Raw genomic sequence first — 19,990 nt, forward strand, 5'->3', positions numbered from 1 at the left:
TCACACTTCTAAACCACTGTAAGATATGTTGTGTTGTTCTGTCCTATCAGACTTCTAAACCACTGTAAGATATGTCATGTTGTTCAGCCCTATCACACTTCTAAACCAATGTAAGATATGTCATGTTGTTCAGCCCTATCAGACTTCTAAACCACTGTAAGATATGTCATGTTGTTCTGTCCTATCAGACTTCTAAACCACTGTAAGATATGTCGTGTTGTTCAGCCCTATCAGACTTCTAAACCACTGTAAGATATGTCATGTTGTTCAGCCCTATCAGACTTCTAAACCACTGTAAGATATGTTGTGTTGTTCAGCCCTATCAGACTTCTAAACCAATGTAAGATATGTCATGTTGTTCAGCCCTATCACACTTCTAAACCACTGTAAGATATGTTGTGTTGTTCAGCCCTATCAGACTTCTAAACCAATGTAAGATATGTCACGTTGTTCAGCCCTATCAGACTTCTAAACCACTGTAAGATATGTCATGTTGTTCAGCCCTATCAGACTTCTAAACCACTGTAAGATATGTCATGTTGTTCAGCCCTATCACACTTCTAAACCACTGTAAGATATGTCATGTTGTTCAGCCCTATCAGACTTCTAAACCTCTGTAAGATATATCATGTTGTTCAGCCCTATCAGGCTTCTAAACCTCTGTAAGATATATCATGTTGTTCAGCCCTATCAGACTTCTAAACCTCTGTAAGATATATCATGTTGTTCAGCCCTATCAGGCGTCTAAACCTCTGTAAGATATATCATGTTGTTCAGCCCTATCAGACTTCTAAACCTCTGTAAGATATATCATGTTGTTCAGCCCTATCAGGCTTCTAAACCTCTGTAAGATATATCATGTTGTTCAGCCCTATCAGACTTCTAAACCTCTGTAAGATATATCATGTTGTTCAGCCCTATCAGGCTTCTAAACCTCTGTAAGATATATCATGTTGTTCAGCCCTATCAGACTTCTAAACCACTGTAAGATATATCATGTTGTTCAGCCCTATCAGGCTTCTAAACCTCTGTAAGATATATCATGTTGTTCAGCCCTATCAGACTTCTAAACCACTGTAAGATATATCATGTTGTTCAGCCCTATCAGACTTCTAAACCACTGTAAGATATATCATGTTGTTCAGCCCTATCAGACTTCTAAACCTCTGTAAGATATATCATGTTGTTCAGCCCTATCAGGCTTCTCAACTGGCTAATAGTATCATGGTACAAATGTCATATCGTACAGACTAGTCAAGTCTTTTTGTATTTTTATTAATTGTTATTGTTGGTAGATGTTAATTGGTCTTCTTTCAAGTAATACTGGAGTACTTCTTGTCATATGCTTTATTTCTATCAAATGATATCTGTTGTACTTACAAATTAACACATGTCTGAAATATCTTAGCAGATCTTTTCTTTACATACATTTCCATGTATCACCAATGTTTTGTAGTTTGGGAACCAATTAACAGAAGTACCTTTGTTGGGGATGGTACTAACTACATATATCATAATTGGAGTTTGGATGACCATGGGATATGACACCACTACATGTACATGTAGACTCCATAGATATTTCCAATACTACATGTACAGTACATGCACACCAATTCTAATTCAGTGTGTCTTGTTTTTCTCTGTTGGCTTATTGCCACTAACTTTTATGCACAGTACATTGTGTTAGGTGACGGTTAGAAGTAACAATGGAGATAGTCGTTACTTGTGTAGTAGTACATTGTCAGGTCATCTGCCTTCTGGCACTCACAGCATGATCCTATTCACTCTGTCCTGCCCTGTCTTCCATTGTTGACAAACGTTTGATTCAATGTTATTCACCATCAGTTCAAACACTCTAAGCAGCTACAGCTGAAAACAAAAGTAAAAAACCCACAGTATAATTAGTCATGATTCAATGCATTTAGTTTGTGATGTACAAACTGGGTTATTTAAATCATCTGAATGTAAGTCAGTTCACCAGCTACTATAGCCTACAATCATATCAGATACAAATGTAAGTGAATGTGATGTTAAATATATCAACATTATGGAGTTCATGTACAGTGTATAGACATTAGAAGAAAAGTGTTAGCAATGCAGGGAGTTGTTAGACCAATCCCAGTTTATTCATACCAAGCCAACAGACGTTCACCAGGTCATATAACCAACACACTACACACACCAGTAACTGAGGTATGTACATGTAGGCATACAAATCATGCCTTCAGGACTAACTGTATAATGTATAGAAAATAAAGACATTCACACAGGACAAAGTCAGGGATTACTGTATACAACAAGGTAGTGTACCTTTAATCACAGACAAGGAAGAAAGTCTGTGTTTCAAACCCAGTCTGTGGTTTAATAGCCAGGGTTTCAAACCCAGTCTGTGGTTTAATAGCCAGGGTTTCAAACCCAGTCTGTGGTTTAATAGCCAGGGTTTCAAACCCAGTCTGTGGTTTAATAGCCAGGGTTTCAAACCCAGTCTGTGGTTTAATAGCCAAGGTTTCAATTAACCCAGTCTGTGGTTTAATAGCCAGGGTTTCAAACCCAGTCTGTGGTTTAATAGCCAGGGTTTCAAACCCAGTCTGTGGTTTAATGGCCAGGGTTTCAAACCCAGTCTGTGGTTTAATGGCCAGGGTTTCAATTAACCCAGTCTGTGGTTTAATAGCCAAGGTTTCAAACCCAGTCTGTGGTTTAATAGCCAGGGTTTCAAACCCAGTCTGTGGTTTAATAGCCAGGGTTTCAAACCCAGTCTGTGGTTTAATAGCCAAGGTTTCAATTAACCCAGTCTGTGGTTTAATAGCCAGGGTTTCAAACCCAGTCTGTGGTTTAATAGCCAGGGTTTCAAACCCAGTCTGTGGTTTAATGGCCAGGGTTTCAAACCCAGTCTGTGGTTTAATAGCCAAGGTTACAATTAACCCAGTCTGTGGTTTAATAGCCAAGGTTTCAAACCCAGTCTGTGGTTTAATAGCCAAGGTTTCAATTAACCCAGTCTGTGGTTTAATAGCCAAGGTTTCAAACCCAGTCTGTGGTTTAATGGCCAAGGTTTCAAACCCAGTCTGTGGTTTAATGGCCAAGGTTTCAAACCCAGTCTGTGATTTAATGGCCAGGGTTTCAAACCCAGTCTGTGGTTTAATGGCCAAGGTTTCAAACCCAGTCTGTGATTTAATGGCCAGGGTTTCAAACCCAGTCTGTGATTTAATAGCCAAGGTTTCAAACCCAGTCTGTGGTTTAATAGCCAAGGTTTCAAACCCAGTCTGTGGTTTAATGGCCAGGGTTTCAAACCCAGTCTGTGGTTTAATGGCCAAGGTTTCAAACCCAGTCTGTGATTTAATGGCCAGGGTTTCAAACCCAGTCTGTGATTTAATAGCCAAGGTTTCAAACCCAGTCTGTGGTTTAATAGCCAAGGTTTCAAACCCAGTCTGTGGTTTAATAGCCAAGGTTTCAAACCCAGTCTGTGGTTTAATAGCCAAGGTTTCAAACCCAGTCTGTGGTTTAATGGCCAAGGTTTCAAACCCAGTCTGTGATTTAATGGCCAAGGTTTCAAACCCAGTCTGTGATTTAATAGCCAAGGTTTCAAACCCAGTCTGTGGTTTAATAGCCAAGGTTTCAAACCCAGTCTGTGGTTTAATGGCCAAGGTTTCAAACCCAGTCTGTGGCATTAGCATTATCTTATCAGTGGAACTATACATGTACCCTAAGGATTACATTATTTACATAGTCTTATTTATTGGTAACAGTTGTAGATCAATTTGTTTTGCCTCAGCCCTGTTCTGGTCTGTTCTTTAAAATTCAATACTCCACTGTGGTTCAGACTAATCATAGTACATGTATGTCAAACTGTATGTTTGCTTGTTGTGTCACTGAGCAATGTGACAGACATGATGAACATAAACAGTTACTGTCAATTGTATTGTATTCTTCAGTTTGTTGACAAATATTTATTATCACCATGTTATGGATTGTAACTAATCCCCATTCTACATGTAGTAAACAATGACATTTGCATGTTAAAGTTTCTAATTATATTTAAAGACCATAGTAGGATTAGAATTAATAAAATGTGGTTTATAATCAGTGGTCAATATTATCCATAAGTAGTAAAGAAACAATTTGAAATCATGATCACCATTAAGGGCACTGGTTTTAGGGTGCGGACCCAAAAATCAATTTGATTTGATTTATTGCGAATACAGCTTTAAAAAATACTGTTAGCCAAAGGTGATGCAATACTATTCAGGGTGTACGATATTACAAGTAAGTTATTGTACCTAACATTACATTTTAAAAAACCCAAACATTCCAGTTGGAACTACAATGTAATGCAGCTGTAAAAATTGTCTTTGGTAGACTGTAGTTCTTAATACATTATTTTCTTGATAACAAGTACTGGTACCAGTATATGTCAGCTATTTGTATTATATTCTCCAAATATAATATATAGATATACATTGTACAATACAAATGTAGCTAGTGATGGTGACCTGACTTTGCCCTAATCCCTGACTATTGTTGTGTTATCAATACATCGTTATTTATGAGTGTTCACCTGCAGTGCATTGCAAGCATTCCAGTATCTACAGGACAACACTACAGCATACTGTAGTTACTACTAAAAATGTTACTTTGAAATATCCCAACCAGTGGACTCTCAGTAGACTGGGTTTTGCTGCCAACCAGTCTTCTAAACTTTGAAATGTCCCAATCAGTGGACACTCAGTATACTGGGGTTAGCTGCCAACTGTCACCAGTCTTCTAAACTTATGTGAGCGAAGTTAAAAAAAAAAATTGTTCTCATTGTTGAGATAAAAGCTTGGAATGGTAAAATAACAGCTACAAATTCAATGTAAATATACAAAAGTAATGCTTTGATTCAATTGCATATCACTGGGCTCAAAGTTAAGTGTTTTCTTTGGTAGTCCTACATGGAGTATAGTGGGCTGTGAATTTCACAAATTGGTAGCACTAGACTGGTGACCAATACTCCTCTACATGTATTCCTGAACTGAAAATAGAGTTCTTCTATTGGAAATACAAATGTACATGTATGTGTGTTATGTATAATTTCATATCTATAAATCTTCCATCTTTTAAATCATAATCAGCAGCAGCCTAAGTGGACCTTCAGCTGCAAATTATGGTAGTCCTATGACAAGAATTGGTAGTCTGTGAAGATGGGATTACCAGCTACAAATTATGGTAGTCCCGTCACAAGAATTGGTAGTCAGTGAACATGGGACTACATGTACCAGCTGCAAATTATGGTAGTTCCATCACAACAATTGGTAGTCTGTGAAGATGGGATTACCAGCTACAAATTATGGTAGTCCCGTCACAAGAATGGATAGCCTGTGAACATGGGACTACCAGCTGCAAATTACATGTATGGTAGTCCCATCACAAGAATGAATAGTATGTGAGCTACATAGGACTACAAGCTGCAAATTATGGTAGTCCCATCACAAGAATTGATAGTCGGTGAACAATGGGACTACCAGCTGCAAACAGAATGGATAGCCTGTGAAGATGGGACTACCAGCTGCAAATTATGGTAGTCCCATCACAAGAATGGATAGTCTGTGAACATGGGACTACCAGCTGCAAACTATGGTAGTCCTATGACTAGAATGGATAGTCTGTGAAGATGGGACTACCAGCTGCAAATTATGGTAGTCCCATGACGAGAATCCATGGGTAGTCTGTGGATACGGGACTACATGTGTGCATACATGTATACAAAATGTACATTGTACATGTACTGTTAATTTTGAGTCCTGCATCTACTTTGGACCTTAGATCAAATCAAACCATATTTATATCTAGTTTACTGTTCCAAAGTACACATAATTATTACAAATGTATCATGTATAAATAACTAGTGCTATATTTTACTATCCTATGAATTCTTGTAACCATGAATTGTGTATTTTCGATAATGTACAATGTACATGTACATGTAGGTAAATTTTCATGAAAATCGCAGTTTACAATGTACATGTACATTTTGTAGTTGGTGAGCATAGCACTAGGACATATACATGTACTGTATGGTTTAGTTGGTGAGCATACAATTACATGTACCACTAGGGCATATATGTACATGGTTTTACATGTACATGTACTACAATGTAGATATAGTTGGTTAGCATACATCATATACGTGTATATGTACATTTGTAAATTTAGCACTAGGGCACACACGTACATTGCTACATGTATATATTCACCACCTTCATCATGGTATAAATGTTTATACAAAGAAGTAACAGCTAGGTTTGATCATGGAAGTATAACTTATGGTTATATGGCTTGATACTATAAATAAATTGAGTATCTATGGTCCATACATGTACATGTTAACATTGTACATTGCCTGTATTGTTTGTCAAATAGGGATGGTTGTCATGGATACAAATTATGAGAGCTTGTAATTTTAATTAAATAAGCACATTATGGTGGCTGGCCTTTGTACATCATACTTATAGATCATCTACATGTAATAATGCATGAACTATATTTTATTTAGGAGAGCTTTTTTATTTTACAGTTGGAAGGTTTACTAGTACATGTACATTTGTACTTGCATTTTACTATACAAAGCAAATTTTGTGTTTATTCTTCAAAATTATTGAACATTTTTTAATGGTACTTACACTACACATACATTATACTGCACTACAAGTACATATTACCTGTATATTATCTCATGTCCTTCCACCATGCATAAAAGATGGGATCTGAAACATATCTGTAGTACAGGACATGTATTCGCAGCTATCAATGCTGCCCTCAGTGTTCATACATTGTATGTTCAAAATCTTTTGTTTATAATGGCGATCATTGGCCCCTTCACAGGTAGAGATACTAGACTCAAATTGATTCCTGCATTATTTTCATGATTTTATTTCCAGTTAGATAAATCATTATAATATATTTTATGTGTTTTTACTTATCTTTTGTAAGAAACAGGGCCTGCAAAATACATAGCTTGAGGCCTTGGAGGGCTATTTTATACCAGGGACATGTGAGTCACTGGTCATCCATAGACCACTTGCCAAACACATACTGATAGTAAATTTTAATTTTATTATTACACACATCAGTATGATAATTGTTTGTTATCTTTATAATATATATTTTTCATGGACCAGTCAGATTTAGTACTTTTACTGGGACCAGTGAAAAAAAGGGCTAAAAATTTCAGGCCCTGAAATGCAGTTCACAAGTACAGTACTAGTGCCTGTAATACTTGAGAGATGTACAGTTAACTTGCCTATTTAAAAAAAAATTAATATCTTCATATACTAGGGCAGAAATTAAGGCAACAACTTATTTAATGATAAATTACATAATGATATTTGATTAAATTGATATAAAGTCACAATTTGGTATATTCAAGGGAGAACACTGTAATGTGTAAGTTTAGATGTAATATACATTGTATCATTCAGCCTTGCTTACAGAGGACACCCAATGTGTTAGGATGCCCCGACATACAATGTACAAAATGTAATGTACAGAGGGTACCCAATATGTTAGGATGCACCAATGTAGTGTACAGAGGGTACCCAATACATGTTATGTTAGGATGCCCCAATGTACAATGTAGTGTACCAGAGGTTACGGTACCCAATATAGGATGCCCCAATGTAGTGTACAGAGGAAACCTAATTTTGGATACCCCAACATAGTGTACAAATGACCAAATGTGTTAGGATACCCCAACATAGTGTACTAATGACCAAATGTGTTAGAATACCCCAACATAGTGTACAAATGACCAAATGTGTTAGGATACCCCAAAATAGTGTACAAATGACCAAACGTGTTAGGATACCCCAACATAGTGTACAAATGACCAAATGTGTTAGGATACCCCAATGTGTTATTAAAGGCCAAAGAATGATCACAGAGAATCAAATGACATTCTCACAAAACCATAGCATATATTTCTACAGACACATGTGCATCTCAGACAATGACGTAAAGATGTTTACAATGAGGATCAAGCCATTGTCCATTCTATCATGTATGACCCAGACGACATAGGTCAAAGGTCACAGTAGAGGACACAATACAGAGCATGCAGAGAGCCGTACTATTTGTCAAACATTTTTTAGTTTTTCCATCACAATCCTTGTATAGAAGAACCCTGTAGTGCAGTGAAGAAATTGATATAATGTGAATGATAGTGGCATTGAAACGGTAACCATGTGAGTCATGTAGACAAGAAACTGTATTATGCACCATTCATACAGGAAGCCAAACCCATTCCTCCACCATTGTTGTCAGTCACCATACCAACACCATAACCTTTGACCTAATTAGCATAAAACTGAACACACTACTTCAACTGTCAAACTCTGTTGGCATCTAGCCAGTGATTTTAAAACTTATGGAATTTTTGATGAGTTGCCAACACTTTAAACAATAGACATGGGTGAACTGTTGTTCTCTGTATTATCAAGTTGTTTGTGTGTGAAATTGAGAAGTCCAGTTACAAGTAAAATTTAACGGTAGTCAATCTGATTCTTACAAGGGTAACAAGTACAAACTGTTACATTAAGAACAACTTAAAAGTATCAATATTGTGCATAAATGACATTTGTGCATTATATTTCAATTCTGATATCGCTAGCATTTTTAACACGTGTGCAAACTACCATTAAATATAGAACTTAACTGGGATCTTCAGTGGTTTTAAACGTATTTACAAAGAATTGCCCACACTGTATACATGGCCTAGGAAGACTGTAGGGTTAAATTTAGCATGTCTTGACAAGCACAGACGGTGCAGTCTTTACAAATTTAAATAGCTCTAGGGGGACAACAATTTGTACGTTAAACTGTGAACTGACTCATGTAGTCCCTTTAACTCCTGCCGTCTGCTAAGATGTCTGTCATGATTCTGTACCGAGATTTAGGTCCTGATTACAACAAGGGTGGACCAAAGATAGCGGTAAGGCTAACTGTTTATTCTAGCCCTACTTTAGGACTTTGTATGCTGTATATCATGACAACTGGGGTTAAATTTTAATAGAATTGAACTCACAGCTGTCAAGAGGTTGTATACCAAAATGGAGTACAGTTTGCCAAATACGTATTCGGCAGAGGTCTTCTGGGTGAGAATGATATACTGAAGTTTATAGAATAACCAGTAGAAGTAACAAGTCAGTTGAAATTGATGAGATTATATTGTTTTAAGAATTCATATGTACCAGATATATTGTGTTTGCTCACAGGTGTTCATCAGCTATACCAATTCATCATATAGTTAATAGGTATGGCCTAGATGTAAATAGGTGCTACACTGTTACCTATATTGGACTGACCACTGGGTTTACTACTAATATACATATGTAACATTATTGAATATACCTACCACAAAGTATTTGACCAAAGTCTTCATTTGATGTTTGGCTGGTAACATATGTTGACATATTATACCAAAAAAGTGTGTATTGATATTTTGATTACAACGGCTATACCTGTATATATATATATATATCATATATGTATGTAGAATTTTATGATGTACAAATGTACATATACATGTATGTATGCAAATATAGGGTGTTGCTGTAAGCCTACGTTTTTGTATAATGCAGTGAATGTTTTTAGTCCGGATCGATGTACAAAAATGTAGCATACAGCACAGCCTACACATTATGTATTTGCACACCTCACAAATGTATTCTCACTCTTCATAGACCAGTAGCACTTTAATACAACACTGTACATTGTACTGTGTATTTAGTGAGTAGCACTTTATTCTTATACATTAAGTATGTGAACAGTAGCACCTATTTGAGAGACAATTGACCTAGCTTTACTTCCTGTGTGACAAGTAACACTTCCTATCTGTGACATGTCACTTCCTGTGTGACAATAACATTTTCTATATCTGATCATTAGTATTTCCTACATACAATGTATTTGTGACCAGTAGCACTTCTATCTACTGGAATGTCAACATTTATCAACTGACAATAACTTGTAATGTTCCCCTGGGCTTAACTTGATCTTACAAGTCACTGACAGTACAGTGTTGTTACTGCATCAATTTGTCTCAGTCTGTTTTTTGCAATTAAGTTACATAATCTACTTTGACTTTTTCAATTATCAATATTGATAATGTATGACAACATATACATGTACATGTACAAAGAGACACAAACTGAGTTTGTACCAGTGTTTTTGTTATGAGCAGTAAGTAGGTAAAATCTACCTGTGAGTTCCCTGTTTTTATACCAGGGTTCCCTATCACTGTACCAGTGTTTTTCAATTGAAAATGGTGTTTAACTGTGCTTCAGTAAATACAATACTGTGAATACCTTTTAAATTATATAGCAAAAACTACGCCCAAATACACAAGTACGTAAAACTTCAGCATGTGTCCCTTTAAATGTTTGAACCCAGGTCAAAGGTCACATACATGTACATATAATTTACAGGTATTCTTCTACTGATGGTACATGTACATGTATCAAAGCTGTGGACAGAGTCTGAGATTAGCAAAATGTTTTGATAAAGTCACTTATTTTAACCATTGATGTATTACTGATCACTTTTATACATCTATGGTTGTTTAGTTTTTTTATAAGAAAAAATAGATAACACAAGAAAAAAGACTAATGCGAAATTGGAAATCAAGATAACAATTACAGATACATGTACTGAGAAAGGACAGTAACAATATAGATACTGGGAAAAGGATAAGGTTTACATTTCAATAGAATACATCCAATGTAGAGATGACAATAAAAATACCATGGTAGTTTTGAGAGGTCAACGACCATTTATCAAAGTGTTTTGGAATTTCCCATTGTCTTATTTTATATGTAAAGTTAAAAAACAGATCTCACTTCTTGAATCTGGTGAAAGAGAATTTAATATATAAAATAGAGAGATAAATTTTGATACATCTACATGTACGTGTATGTTTTCAAATTTCATTTGTTACTTACAAGTAGCCAAAACTGTCACTCTTTCCAAAGTTAGTGAAATATACATGATATCTGACAACATCTTTAATAAGTAATGAGTGAGCTGATACAAATTTAATTTGGAAACAGTTCACTGACTTCACAAAATTGAAAACAATATGTGTTGTAATCCTATCACCCCCTAGATCAATACTAAGTCCTATATTAGTGTGAATGGCTGTATATTGTCATACAAACAATCACCTGTCTGTCTGTTTTCATTCAAACGCAGATAGTTGAAGATACAGTAGATCACCTCTCTGAGTCTCAATTAACTAATGCATTTTGTTTTGGATTCTTCACATACACTTGTATATATTGCATGTGAGAGTTCTCCATTAGTGGACCACAGCAGATCTCTGGATAGTGAATTATTTTCCAACTCTGTATGGATGGACAAAGCTACAATTGTTGTACAATACACTTAGCGTGTAATAGGATCAGGTGTACATTTGTATGTTGTGGTTGTGATTGACCTGTATAACAAGTGTGACACATACCAGAAGCTGTGTGCATACCAAGTGTTTTCCCACTCTTGTGGAACTGCTTATAAGACAAACTTGACCAGTGGAACAGTGGATAGTGGGTCTTAGTAATACAATGTATCAATTTAATATTCCCACCTTGTGAAAAGTTGTATAGGAAGTCAGACATCAGCATCTACATGTACACGTGTACAGTCTAGGTGGATTGATATATCACTATATATAATTATAAAGTCATGGTAAGAGTTCACCAGCATGTTTACTGTCATCATAAATTCTGAAAAAGTTTACATATTGTGTATATCTATTAATATTACCCAGGTGGTACATGCAGTTGAACCTTTGGGTTTTCTGAGATAGACACAAACTAATACTATTGTGGTAACATGTTGATACAACAGTGATAAGCTACATGTACTGAATGGATGTTGGTTTAATTATATAGTCTCAGTAAGGAGACATCTCTGAAAACTAGTTTATCTATTACTATAGTATTAGACATAGATCCTACACATTTCATGTAGGGTCTATAATTTAGACAACCATGAACTTGCAGTGCTGTTTTCGGACGTAATATGTTAATTGATGAACTTGATCACAGGGTGATTAGGATCTTACAACAGAGGAACCGCTATCACCCACTTGCGTAATTTTAGCAACACTGAAGTATAACAGATTTAGTTTGCTTTTATACATGTAGTAGTAAGTGGAAAGCTGGATTACCAGACTGAGTGTAATATTAGTAACACTGATAATGTATGGAAGACTGGATTACCAGTGTAGTAATGATGATGACTTTATTAACCTAAATCTAAATCTGATCATAAACTTGAACTTGTACTGCACCTACATACACATGTACCTTAGTCATAAAACGGGCAGAAACTGGAGTATCTGGGAAAACCTGCAATGTTTGTGATAGATAAACTCAGCATCACATGATACATACATACAATGTATCTGATTGATTTTGCAAATTAAACTTGATATACTTGGCAGGTTCAAACCAGGAATGCAGTGATAAGAGGTACAGTGTACACAAGTACAAAATGTAACTAGTTAGGACATTGACCAATCTGATTAAAATCTGATGTGGTGAAAGCAGCTAGATGTCCTTATTTACCTCTATTCATCGTGTTGTGATGTTTGTTTTGTTCAGAGTTAATGCTGCCTTCCGATGGGAAGGCGGCGATCACTGGGTACAAAAACAACGACACAAAAATATGGAAATAGAGGTAAATAAAGCATTTAGATGCTTTCACCACATCGGATTTTAATCAGATTGGACATTGACAAGCTACGAGTTTCAATAACTTAGTTAGTAATTGTTATGTTTGTGTTCTTTTCCCACTACAGGATATAAATGAATTAGACGACATACAGCAAAAGTTACAAGATGATGGTTTAGATCCCAATATTAGTAACAATGATAAACTACGCCATCTTTGGAGACTCTACGTCCGTGCTGATACCAGTCTCTCCTCAGCTCTCAAAGATGTGGAAGAACTACGTATACAACAAGCACAGGAGATGCAAGAGGTATGTAATTACAATGTATCTTTATTTGGCCACAAATTGTAACGATTCCTTGTACATGTACTTGTAACTTTTACTATTCTTTGACTGTTGTGTTGAAAAATGAATTAAATTCTTACTAGAAACGGTTCAGTCCTCCAAATGAATGAATTAGTAACTATAAAGATCTACTTGTTGATGGTATTACTTTTAACTGGTGTAAAAAATTCAGTATTAATTTTAATGCTCTGAGTTTGTGATGTTTTGTAAAAGAAGGGCAAATATACAAATGTACATGTAATCACCACTAACAGAATACAATCAAGTTGAATTATTATAATGATGATGCTGGTGGTGGAGGTGGTGGTTTGCAGTGGCTGGTGGTAATGACAGTGATGGTGATGGTGGGGTATTGCTGGTGACAGTGGTGGTGGTGATGGTGGGGTAGTGGTGGTGGTGGCAGTGATGATGGTGATGGTGGGGTAGTGGTGGTAGTGATGGTGGTGATGGTGGGGTAGTGGTGGTGGCAGTGATGATTGTGATGGCGTATTCAGAGTATTTGCATGAGTGCCTGCAGTGTTCTCTGTGGTCATACTTCTATGAGTGTAGCAAGTGAAAGCATAGCAAGTGAAAGTGCAGCAGAAAACACTGCAAGCACTCATGCAAATACCCCTAAGTACCCACACTGGTACTTGTAATGTTAATTCATATCATTCTGTAGAACAAGACAGCATACATGTACATGTACACATAGGTATATCTAGTCAGTTTTTGTCGTCCCTGTTTTAATGTACCAGTATGTATTTGTTTATTTGTAGGTTGAAAATTATGTGGAACACATACGAAGTCTATCAGATGAAAGGGAACAACTGACATTAGAATTTGAGTCAGAGAATGAGAGACTAAAAGCTGAAAATGAACAACTGAGAACTGAATTATCAGGAGAAGCTAATACAGAAATCACCCAGATGTTGATGCAGGTCAGTTTTGTGTATAATGACAATAATAACAATAATAATAACAACAATAGCAACAATAATAATAATAACAACAACAACAACAGTAACTTATGCAGCCAGAAATGATGTTGGACGACGCATACCGGTACTAGACTGTAAGATACGTCATGTTGTTCCACTCTCACCAGCTGTGAGGGCGCAACATCACCGCATACATTACAGACTAGAAGTATACGTGTATACAAAATATATACAGTACGTTGCAGATTAACATTCACTGGTTGTGTTTGATACAACCATGCTGGAAACAATAAGAAACTATACATTATATACTTGATAACAAGACCACAATTTCTGATTGCATTTAGTGTGAATGAAATAAAACTATTTCAGTGTACTGCACTAGATGCAGACTCACTGTCACCGGTTGTTTTAATGTCAGTATTTGATGTCTGTATGGTGGTACTTTAGTTCATTTCATTTAGACAAAATGTAGCAAGAAACTCATTCAATCTTGCTATACTATGCTAAAGTGTAGCATATGTAGACAAAATGTAGCAAGAAACTCAATCAATCTTGCCATACTATGCTAAAGTGTAGCATGTGTAGACAAAATGTAGCAAGAAACTCATTCAATCTTGCTATACTATGCTAAAGTGTAGCATGTGTAGTTTCTAATTGGCTGTATCAAACATAACCAGTGAACACTAAGTTGCAGTTGCACGTACATACATGTATAATATTTTCTAGAAACGAAACATTATCTGTATGTCAGCATCTCTTATACCAACCACAAGCAAAGTTGTACACATTCAAACAGACAATACAGGATTTATTCCCGTGTTTATATGTTACTGGAATATTAAATTATATTATACTACTAAACCAGAAAGATTATAGAGTTTCAATTAGGCAGCATGATGGGTTTTTATTACCTCTCACACAACATTTATTTATTACGAATTACACAAACAAAATACAGATACTGGTAAAATGTTTATATTTCATCTCACTGTAAACAAATTTTGTGTTTGAAAACTTCCTGTTTCATCCGACAGTGATGTTGATTTGTGTTCACATTTAGATAAAATGTATCATTTTATATGCTTGCGCAATACATGTATCAATGCCTGTATTTTGTTTGATGTAATTTGTAACAAAAATGTGTGAGAAGTAAAAATATGTTATTCTCAATAATTGAAACGCTATAGTCACTCTGGTTTCGTAGCTTTAAAGTGTATGTATATATTTATTGGTGTATGTACATTTTGTATGTATCTTCCTGACTCGTCACAGGAAGGGCTTGAAGACGTTGCCGATGGTACAACGAGTGAACAGATAGCCTATTTACTGGTAGAAAGGGCTAGATTAATGGATGAACTAGACTCTGAAAGCAGGAGAACGGAAGAGATAGATTCCCAAGGAATAGATGGGAATAAAATCCAAGAAATCCTGCAAAAAGAAAGGGAAGCATTTGAAGAGGAAAGGAAAAATATCAAGATGACAAAAGACAGTCTCCATCGAGTAAGTGTTACATATATGTGATGACAAAAGACAGTCTCCATCGAGTAAGTGTTACATATATGTGATGATGTGATATGATGTGATGCTACGTAATTACACTCTGGTTTAGATTGAGTTTGGTTCAGAACAAAATAAGGCAAACTTTTTTAAAGATAAGCTTAATGCGGTGACCTGGGATTGAAACATAGCTGTTTTCATATCAGAGATGTCACTCTAATGACACTCTCTCAACTCACTGAGAATATTAACCGTACAATGCTACCTTGAATTAACCATAACAGAGTTCAACCTGCTTTCATTGTTAAGACTGGTATTTCTATCATATACATGTATCTATCATTCTTACTATTGTCTTTGTACACTGTTTTAACCATAACAGAGTTCAACCTGCTTTCATTGTTAAGACTGGTATTTCTATCATATACATGTATCTATCATTCTTACTATTGTCTTTGTACACTGTTTTAACCATAACAGAGTTCAACCTGCTTTCATTGTTAAGACTGGTATTTCTATCATATACATGTATCTATCATTCTTACGATTGTCTTTGTACACTGTTTTAACCATCACAGAGTTCAACCTGCTTTCATTGTTAAGACTGGTATTTCTATCATATACATGTATCTATCATTCTTACTATTGTCTTTGTACACTGTTTTAACCATAACAGAGTTCAACCTGCTTTCATTGTTAAGACTGGTATTTCTATCATATACATGTATCTATCATTCTTACGATTGTCTTTGTACACTGTTTTAACCATCACAGAGTTCAACCTGCTTTCATTGTTAAGACTGGTATTTCTATCATATACATGTATCTATCATTCTTACGATTGTCTTTGTACACTGTTTTAACCATCACAGAGTTCAACCTGCTTTCATTGTTAAGACTGGTATTTCTATCATATACATGTATCTATCATTCTTACTATTGTCTTTGTACACTGTTTTAACCATCACAGAGTTCAACCTGCTTTCATTGTTAAGACTGGTATTTCTATCATATACATGTATCTATCATTCTTACTATTGTCTTTGTACACTGTATTAACCATAACAGAGTTCAACCTGCTTTCATTGTTAAGACTGGTATTTCTATCATATACATGTATCTATCATTCTTACTATTGTCTTTGTACACTGTATTAACCATAACAGAGTTCAACCTGCTTTCATTGTTAAGACTGGTATTTCTATCATATACATGTATCTATCATTCTTACTATTGTCTTTGTACACTGTTTTAACCATCACAGAGTTCAACCTGCTTTCATTGTTAAGACTGGTATTTCTATCATATACATGTATCTATCATTCTTACGATTGTCTTTGTACACTGTTTTAACCATCACAGAGTTCAACCTGCTTTCATTGTTAAGACTGGTATTTCTATCATATACATGTATCTATCATTCTTACTATTGTCTTTGTACACTGTTTTAACCATCACAGAGTTCAACCTGCTTTCATTGTTAAGACTGGTATTTCTATCATATACATGTATCTATCATTCTTACTATTGTCTTTGTACACTGTATTACTCTTAAGCTTCATGAGGATGAACTAAACAATTTAAATAAAGTAAGTAATTCTATTCAAAGATTTACTAACATCACAAACACTATTAACTACCATTCTTACTAAATACTGTAACTTGGTAATAGCCTATTTTTCTTTTGTAAAGTAAACGTACATGTACTTTCAACTTCTGAAAAAAAACGTGCCTTGATATTTGTCTGTATCTGTAACTATGGTCTTGTTGTTTATTATATCAGTCAACTTAACCATCTGAATGCTAATTTCTTTTCTGTACTATACACATTGCATGTTGAAATAGTGATGTAAGGTACATTGCAATACCCTGTTGCCAGTCTATTAGTCTAATTACTTGTACAACATACATGTACTTGTATTTTATGAACAGAGAACCCACAATGATAAATCTTCCAGTAACATCTTGTGTATAGTTTAATCTTATGAACATGTAGTCTGACAAATTCTTTAATGTGAGAGAGAGAGAGAGAGAGAGAGAGAGAGAGACAGACAGACAGACAGACAGACAGACAGACAGACAGACAGACAGACAGACAGACAGACAGACAGACAGACAGACAGACAGACAGACAGACAGACAGAGACAGACAGACAGACAGACAGAGACAGACAGACAGAGAGGGGGGGAGAGAGAGAGACAAACACAGAGAGGGGGAGAGAGAGACAGACAGACAGATGGACAGACACAGACAGACAGATGGACAGACAGTGCTTGTGAAATAATAAAGAAATTTAATGGGGTTCACTGTCTTGTGTTTAAGGAATATGACAATCAAGAAAAAAGTTAAACCATTCAATTTTTTTCTAAACAGGAACACCAAGATAAAATGAGACAAAAAGATATGCTGATCATGGAATTACAGAATGAAGTACAAAAGATAAATTCTACATTGGACAAAGAGAAGAAAGCACGACGAGTTGAAACAGAACAAATCAGAGTTCAAGGTGAGGTTTAAAATATATCCCTAGATTTATATGATAATATAATAATTATAATAATGGGCCTTTTCTCCTGAGAGCTCAAGGCACTCACAATTATTACCCCTGGTATGGATCTATAGTGGCACAACAGCCCTTTATACTTCCTCAATTCCCTGGGAAGCATATCGTACAATACATTGCAGCCTATATAAGTGCATAGGATTAAAGCATTCACATTGCCACCTCTATCCTACCAGGTCCCCAATTATACAGCTGTGAGGACTGAGGCACTATTGTGGTTCAAATCTTGCCCAAGGACTTTAGCCATTCAGTCTCAGAAGCAAATGGCAGTGGCAAGGCACAAGCCTGCAATCTACAGATTCCATGCTGGCCACTCTGACCATTAATATTGACTACATTTAGCTCTGTGCAAATACATAGTCAGTACTGTGGTAGACAGTAGCACTGTACCAGCATGTGTTACATGTAGAAGGGTTAATACATGTACCTACACCAGTCCTATGTTAACACTAGGCTGACACTAACACCTCACCAGTATGTGTTAACAAGTGGAAGGGTTAATACCTACACCAGTCCTATGTTAACATCAGGCTAGCTCAGTGCTAACACTAGGCTGACACTAACACCTCACCAGTATGTGTTAGCAACTGGATGGGTTAATACCTGCACCAGCCCTACATTAACACCAGGCTAGCTGGGTACTAACACTAGGTTGGCACTAACAGCTCACCAGTATGTGTTAGCAACAGTCCTAATCTCCTATGTTAACATCAGGCTAGCTGAGTGCTACACTGCTGGCATTAACACCTCACCAGTACATGTACAATGTATATGTTAGCAACTGGAAGGGTTAATACCTACACCAGTCCTATGTGTTAACATCAGGCTAACTCAGTGCTATAGGCTGGTACTAACACCTCACCAGTAATTTGTGTCAGCAACTGGAATGGTTAATGCCTACACCAGCCCTAAGTTACTATGGTAACTCCTGGCTAACTCGTTGCTAACAGTGTGCTTACACTAACAGCTCACCAGTATGTGTTAGCAACTGGAAGGGTTAATACATGTACCTGTACCAGCTCTACATTAACACCAGACTAGCTGGGTACTAACGCTAGGCTGGTGCTAACACCTCACCAGTATGTATTAGCAACTGGAAGGATTAATTATGCCTACACCAGTTTTCATGTTAACACCAGACTAGCTTAGTGCTATAGGCTGGTACTAACACTTCACCAGTATGTGTTAGCAACTGGAAGGGTTCATACCTGTACCAGCTCTACATTAACACCAGACTAGCTGGATACTAACACTAACTTCACACCTGAGTCACCAGTATGTGTTAATTAGCAATATTAGAACCTAATGTCTGCACAGTTATTGAAACTATGCAACTCCAGGTATGGTGTTAATATCAGACTTACACCAAAGTCGTAAATCAGGAAAATAGGTTTCTGAGCTTTACCGTACTGTCTTTAGTGTCAACAGGAATATATTGAACACATATTGCCTGGCCTACCGTATATTTGGGCTATAGCACCCGTTTATTACATCGCGGGACTGTGAGTTACCAGAATCACATGCTATTTCCCGAGGCTGAAGGCCGAGGGAAATAGCATGTAATTCTGGTAACTCACAGTCATGAGGGAGTAATAAACGGGTGCTATAGCCCGAATATAGGCCAGGCAATATGTGTTTTATAATATACCTCATGGAAATGTTGCCCTCTTCTCTTGAGGTTGGCAGACGACATCGTTCAAATTCGCGAAGCTACCATTTTGACCTGCTGTGAACTCGCGGTGGTCATGTAATAGTTGATGGAACTATTTCCCTAGGGAAATAGTCATTCTATTTTCCTATCACATGACTGATTCTAGCGAATCATGGCACAGCATTATCACTAGGTATATTATAATGTATATTATACCTCTGTAGCTTGGTTTAGTTGTCTATGTACAAATACTATAATAGAACACATTGTGAAAGTACATTATAATTATTTGAAATACATCTGATTC

General features: G+C 36.2%; 1 protein-coding gene across 1 annotated transcript in view; it reads left to right on the plus strand.

Moving 5' to 3' along the window:
* Window positions 1-8,855: 8,855 nt before the first annotated feature.
* LOC144451301 (uncharacterized) overlaps window positions 8,856-19,990 on the plus strand; it is a 64,328-nt gene continuing 53,193 nt past the window's right edge. Inside the window, exons 1-6 of the mRNA XM_078142104.1 lie at window positions 8,856-8,962; window positions 12,830-13,012; window positions 13,807-13,968; window positions 15,244-15,471; window positions 17,025-17,057; window positions 17,843-17,975. Coding sequence (XP_077998230.1) covers window positions 8,897-8,962; window positions 12,830-13,012; window positions 13,807-13,968; window positions 15,244-15,471; window positions 17,025-17,057; window positions 17,843-17,975 — 805 coding nt within the window. The 5' untranslated portion in view covers window positions 8,856-8,896. The remainder of the gene's footprint in view (window positions 8,963-12,829; window positions 13,013-13,806; window positions 13,969-15,243; window positions 15,472-17,024; window positions 17,058-17,842; window positions 17,976-19,990) is intronic.

This window comes from Glandiceps talaboti, chromosome 21 (assembly GCF_964340395.1).
Source record: "Glandiceps talaboti chromosome 21, keGlaTala1.1, whole genome shotgun sequence".
Taxonomy (NCBI): domain Eukaryota; kingdom Metazoa; phylum Hemichordata; class Enteropneusta; family Spengelidae; genus Glandiceps; species Glandiceps talaboti.